Source organism: Lupinus angustifolius, chromosome LG05 (assembly GCF_001865875.1).
Source record: "Lupinus angustifolius cultivar Tanjil chromosome LG05, LupAngTanjil_v1.0, whole genome shotgun sequence".
Lineage (NCBI taxonomy): Eukaryota > Viridiplantae > Streptophyta > Magnoliopsida > Fabales > Fabaceae > Lupinus > Lupinus angustifolius.
Window position 1 is genome coordinate 5,941,777 of NC_032013.1, and position 7,040 is coordinate 5,948,816.

The 7,040-nt window shown below is 33.9% G+C and overlaps 1 protein-coding gene across 2 annotated transcripts; it reads left to right on the top strand.

Moving 5' to 3' along the window:
• On the top strand, positions 487-6,472 carry LOC109347580. Of its 2 annotated transcripts, none has more exons than XM_019587505.1 (8): positions 487-734; positions 857-1,024; positions 2,417-2,677; positions 3,696-3,730; positions 3,848-3,940; positions 4,094-4,229; positions 4,336-4,958; positions 5,190-6,472. In XM_019587505.1, the coding sequence occupies exons 1-8, from the start codon at positions 602-604 to the stop codon at positions 6,138-6,140; spliced, it is 2,400 nt and encodes a 799-aa protein (XP_019443050.1). In that variant the 5' UTR covers positions 487-601; the 3' UTR covers positions 6,141-6,472. The 2 variants fall into 2 exon arrangements, with proteins under 2 accessions (XP_019443050.1, XP_019443051.1); XM_019587506.1 differs by having other exon boundaries at positions 866-1,024.

Genomic DNA, 7,040 nt, shown 5'->3' on the forward strand with positions numbered 1-7,040 from the left:
GTAAAATAGGAATATATAAATTATACCATGGTGCTGGTTACACCATGTTTTGACATTATATAAAAATATGCCACTTATAATTAATATGTTTGATGTGATTATATAGGATTATATGGTTTTTTAAATTAATAAATTGAAGGGTAAAATAGGAATATATAAATTATACCATGGTGCTGATTACACCATGTTTTGACATTATATATGGTATAGAAAATATGCCACTTATAATTAATATGTTTGATGTGATTATATAGGATTATATGGTTTTTTAAATAAAAAAATTGAAGGGTAAAATAAAAATATATAAATTATACCATGGTGTTGGTTACACCATGTTTTGACATTATATATGGTATAGACATGTTTTAACATTATATACTGTATAGATAATGAGAATAATGTATCTCCTTATATAAGGAGATAACTTACTAAACTTACTATACTCATGACACACACTTACTATTTTTCCCTCCTCCATTACGCGCTTTTTTCAAAGTTAAATTTTTTAGCAACCACGATTTTCCTACTTCCTCTCACTTCTAGTAAATAAAAACTGAAACTGAAACACAAAACCCCAAATTCAATTCCAATCATAACGAAAATGGTGATTCCTGAAACAGAAACTTTTCTGAACGTTGATGACCATAATCGACGTCTTAGTCTCATCGATTTCTCCAACGCCGACGATTCTCTCATCGCAATTCCCTTCTACAACCACCAACAACAAAATTCAGGTTTCAACATTTAACTAATTTTTATTTTTTGTTTTGAAATATCTTGTAAATGGTGTTGTTCTTCGAATTTTACGATTTTCGTTGTTGTTTTTATGTTACATGAGTGAATTATTCTCTATTAGAGTGTGCAGGGTTGTCTTACACTTCGAATTATAAGAAATTGAAGTTACAAGAGTGGGAGTGGGAATCTCAGCCAAATGAAACACATGATTTTGAAGAGTCCGTCGAAAACAGCAAATACAATATGCGCAATAGTTTAGCTTGGGATAGTGCTTTTTTCACTAGTGCGGGTACGTCAATTATTATTATTAGTTATTTTTTTAACGTAGGATCTGAAAATAAATTTAATTAATTTGGCGTGCGTCTTGTTTCAAAAGTTACGCTCGAGAAATTATTAAAAGAAAATATAAAATGGGTAAATTATATGCAAGTAAAGATGGATCGTAGTTACCTGGTACGAGTTATGTATACATGATTCACTTAGGTATATGGTTCACTTGGGCACACACTTCATTTGGTTATGTGGTTGGCCACTTTTACATTAATTTTATGATACCTTTATTATGACGAACTCATTATATGGTACATTGAACTTGATACATGCTAGGTAGTATAAATGACAGAATTGTGTAACTATAAGATGAATCATAGTTACATAATTCGCTCATACCCTCTGTGTACCACTAACCAAGTCACAAGAACCGATTCGAGGTTCTTCTGCATTCTGAAACGCGGTGGGTTGCGAACTAGGATGGTAAGGCACAACTTAGAAGAAGCAGCAGAGGATAGAAGAGAGCAAAAGCATGACAGGAGGTGGCTACCAGATAGTGGCTGCTGATGCACTAGGAGAAGGGAAGAATGAAAACCCTAATCTAAACTGGGTCGGTTTTAATAGATGTAGGCTTTATTTAACAATATAAAATGGGCCGTTTAGTTAGAAATGTGTGAAGTTTTATCATTTAAAAATTCTTATTCATTTATTTTAAATGTATTTAGTTTAACCTATTTAATTATTCATAAAAAACATATTTAAATTTAAAAAATTAAAGTGTATCCACTTAAATAAAAAAAATATATCAACTAAGTATATCCTCATGTACCATATATTTGATAGGATAGCGTATCACGTATCCGTACCTGTACCGAAGAAAACCACGTTTTATGTTACTATGAGAAGGATAGAATGGATGGTGGTGATGCACTTGGACCAATGATCATTGGTACAGGACCACTTAATAATTCTTACAATAACCATTTAGGGGATGTGTTGTCAAGGTTTTTTTTTGGTTATTAGTGTTATCAAGGTTTTAAATTGATGACATGGTCACGGTTGCAGAAAAATGTAGATTGAATAAAATGTGCTGATTTTCCCAAAACCATTTCAGACATCATGATGTATGAGCACGCACTAATCTGCACATTAATGCGGCTATTGCGAACGCAATTGTGGTTGCATGAGGTTGCTAAACTCTCAAAGCCATAGCTTTGCATCCTCAATTGTGGTCACAAACAAAAATTTAAAACCTTCATCATGATAATAACATGAATTTCATAAGAAATTGATGTAGTTTTTGAATCAATAGAAGCAATATGTATAATTAAGTCAAACATCGCGCATGTCAGACTAATTACCCTTAATAGTAATTGTATGTGTCACTGCAAGTGTCATATTGTGTGCTCAGGTGTTTTAGATCCTGAGGAGTTGAGAAGCATAATTGAAGGTGCAGATAAGAATGAAAAGTGTGGATTATGGTTACTGCCTCGGACTGTAGACGACACACATAAGTCATGTGATTCAATCTCTACAATAGAAAGTGATGGCTTCACCATGGAAAGTCTCGAAGCTGATTTGTTTGATGATGTCAGAGCTTCAATTGAGAATTCTGAATGGTTATCAAATGTGGTTAGTCCAAATAGCAAAGTTCCATCAACTGGTGGTCACTGTAAGTTTTTGCCTTCTGCACCATGAGCTTGGTAATGGTAGTTATAGTTCTATTAATGTTGGTGTATAGAATTTGTGAATGGAGAAGCTTACATGAAACATGAGTTTACTTTAATCAGCTAGGTTAGTTCAGTAGTCAATCTTTACTGCCTAAACGTATCAATAGAGAATCTTGTGCTTTATACTTAGGGCACAGTCAATCTTTATTTTTTATTTCTTTGCTCTCATTAATTGTTAACAACTTGTACATAAAGAATTTTTTACTATCACATACATATTACATGTAACGAGCATGATAATTAACATATTGTAGTAGCATGAAGTACTTTAAGTATACCCTAGATGTATACATGAATATAAACATGATAGAAAAATATTCCTAAAATGAGTTTTAATATATATTTCACTCATGTTCAAGAAAAGTTATTGTTTTTTAATTGACAACTTTTGCTTGATTGTTAGTCCATAAGGGATTTTAATCTTTTAGCTAGAAATGTGCAAGTTCCTGGTAGTTGTCTTTTGGCAGTCAATCTCTTCTACCTGTTAGCAATAGCAGCACAAATAGTTACAATGAGCAACAAATCCTCTTTCTAGTTGAGCAAGCTCCCTTCTCCCCAACAAAATGTGGAGAAAGGGAGAATTAGAGAAGAATAAATAAATAAACTCTTGATTAGAAAACATGAAAATAAAGGGAACAAAATGCAATGAATTTGTAAAAATGTGGCCATTTTCCTGTAATTTATCTTTTGATAGTTACTAATTGTCATGTAAAATTAAGCCACCATCTCCCAACTTGAGTACATTCATGTAAGACAGTGGTTTTTCTATGTTCACATAAATGTGATCTGTGAGAGTGATTTCATTCTTATTATAATTTGAAATTAGCTGCTGGGACATGGATGACTGTAACTAAATGCGTTCATATTGCCCTTGCACCTTTAGCCAAATAGGAGCTAGTATTCTGGTGTACTGATTTAACCTCAACTAGTCAAATTTATTATTTTCTCTGTTCTTTTCAGCTTCAAAAATGGTTGGCTTAGCTTCTCGTAATAAGGTAAATTGGATTTTTGACATAAAAAAAGAAATTTCATCATATATATGTTTGAATGGTTCCTTATCTCAAGAATACGTGAAGAAACATAGTTGGCATAACTGTCTATTTTGATTTTAGATGAAGACACTATCTTTTAAGACTCCAAGTGCTGTCATACAACGAACAGGGAAGATGACAAAGAAGAATCTCAATTTTCCACAACTTCCAAAGGTATGCAATTAAAGAAAAACATTGAAGAAAACTTGTAATTCTCTCTACTTGTGTTAGTTGATTGATATTGGCAGAGGACAATTACAGTTGGAAATCATGAAGTCGGATTTTAATGACATTATATATCTGATACTTCTTTTCTTGTTTTTAAAGAAGCCTGTTGCTATATGGGGAGAGCGATCTGTTTTAAAGCAGCCAAAGGTACTGGGACTAGGAAAGTCTAGTTCGAGTTCAAAAATATCATCGAAGTTAGCTTCACCAGGTGATCTACATGTGAAAAGTGAAAAGGGTTAGAACTTATTTTAGTGTATATTTTTTGTCCCCTTCTTGCTTTGGTGCAAGGGTTGCCCTTTTCTCTGTTATTCTTTACTTGAAAATTTATTTGGCCTTTTCAGGTAAGGTCAGTTCAGTGTCAAATGCATCTGTGATTATGAGTTCTCGAGCTAGTGTGCCTAAATCCACCCTACCATCCAAATTCCCTTCAGTTCCGTCAGTTTCGCTGAAGACAAAATCAACAATCTCCAAGTCTCCAGGTGGTAACATATCTGGTAATATAAGTAAATCAACAATCTCCAAAAGGCCACTCTCATCTTGCTCATCTGCCAAATCACTGTCAAAACTTGCCTCAAGGGATAAAACTGCATCTAGTGGCTCTAGTGTCTCGAGCTTGTTGTCTGTCAGCAAGCTCTCTTCTAGTATTTCACCTGCAAGCTCTATCAGTGATTGCTCTTTAGATTCACCATCATCAACTTCTATGTCTAAATATAGGTGTAATAGTTCAATGGCTACCATTGGTAGTAGCTCTAGTAGAAAGCGATTATCAGATGTTGATGGTCAACAAATGTCAAAATTTAAGAATGCCCGGAGTAATTCAAGTTTAGAAGGGAAGGAAACTCGGCATACTGGATTCAGCAGTCAAGGTGCAAGGATCCCTGCTGCAGAATTGGTTCTTCCTCAAGCTCCCATGAACACTTCAGGTCTTCGACTGCCTTCGCCAACAATTGGGTTCTTTGGTGGGGTGAGTTTTGGTTTGTTTATATTTAATATATTGAGGAACTTATTTTGTGCTTACAGAAGTTAAAAACTGTCATTAATTAATTATGAATATGGCCACCCAGCTTAAAAGCTATGTGCATTGGTTGGGCCTGGTGCAATATATGCTTTTATGAAATGTTTTTTGTATCCTCCATTGCTTTCCTCATCTACCGTTTCATCCTATTTAATAAATTAGTTTCATTATGATATGCAGGTTAAGTCCTCTGTGGGCACTCCTGGCAGGGGAACACAACGATCTGGTATGCCTCACAGCTTGCCTAAACATGGAGCGAGAAATGTCAATCCAAGTGAAGGCCAAAAAAATGCAAAGCATAGAAAGCTGAAACCTGCAAGATATATCATGTCAACCGAAAATAAAAAATCCAGTAATCAGCAAACATCACATCCAATTCCTCTTCATGAATCATCAGATGATGCAATTGGGACATCTACTCTGTTGCAGAATGTCAAAATCATGGAAGTTCAAACATATCATGAAACTGGTACACGTAACTTGGAGGTCAATAATGCCTTCGCTGAAGGGAACCTTGCGGGCATACATGATCTGAATCTGGCTTGTACATGGAATGATGGAACTCTTGACAATTCAATTGAAATAATATGTTCAGATATCAAGGGAAGCATACACTCGGATGAAACGAGAGAAACTTGTGCAGCGAAAAAGCTTAATAGCCGTGAATGTGTTGAAAATACATCTTCATCTAAGGTTGCGGGGGATTGCCTTAAGGCTGAGGATCGTACACTTATTAATCATGATTTTGGTAACCATACTTCTAATATGTGTACAACAGAAAATAAGGAGGTGCATCACATTTCCATGGGCAAAATGAGTCCAGAAGGCAATATTGGCATGCATCCACATAATAATGGAGCCACTATTACTAATGCAGACCATAATCCTTGTGTTTCAAATGCTACGGAAAATCTCGGAAATACTTCGCCCTCCCATGTTGTGGAGAAAGCTCCAGAATTTTGCCAACATGATCTTAAAGATAACCAGGACAAACTTCATGATGATCAAGTTGATTGTTTGAGCAAACAAGTTATACTTCTGGATATAAATTTGGACACAAAAAAGCTCAAAAGTGATTCTCCTTTCTCCCAGCCTGATTTCAGCTTCCAAGACAAATCTAATGATATGTAGTTGTCAAGTCATGCTTTTTGACAGTCCCAAGAAGGAGGAATTATTGAAGCTTTATTAATTCCATGTAAAACCATCTCTTATATGGCAGTTTGATATCAAAGATTCCTGGTGCAATATGTATGGTTTCATTGGTGTTATCACAGAATCAACAATTTCAGTGGTAAAACTGATGAACTTACCTTCGTTTGAGAGCATTATGAAAGAGAAGAATTGAGAAAATTTAAAGTTGTACATTTTCTTTTTAGATTTTCCTTTTGCACTGAAACTGTAAAAAGCGAATCTTGATGTATACTCAGGCTGCTTAATAGAAAGACTTATTTCAGGGTTATAAATATTGTGTTGTTGGTTCAATCCATAAATCAGTCATCGTACCGGTACAATATGACAACTATATTGGACATGTATTAATCCAGTCAAATTGTATTGTAGGAAATCAGTCATATCCACTTTCTTCATGAAAACATCATATTTCGCAATAATTGATTTATATATTGCAAATGATATTATTTATAATTTATTATAAAATATATAATTTAAAAAGTGTGTTTAATTAGTGAACTACCGGATAAACATTATATCAATATATTCTTTGGAATCACTTTATATGCTATAGATTTATGTTTGATGGGAATCTTAGATATATTTTCATGATACCATTGCCATAATTCTTTTGAGATGTTTTGAAAGAAAAGAAATGTTATGGAAAAACTAGGAATCAAAAGAGAATTAGAAGAATTTCAAGAAAACTTGTAGGAAACTCTACAAATTGAAAGAGTCTCGAGACTTGTATGTATTAGAGAAAGAGAGATTACAAGAGTTCAGAATTTTTGTATGTAAAAACTAATTAACTTCTTCCCAAAGCAACCAATTTATACAACTTAAAAAATTAGTGGGAAAAGT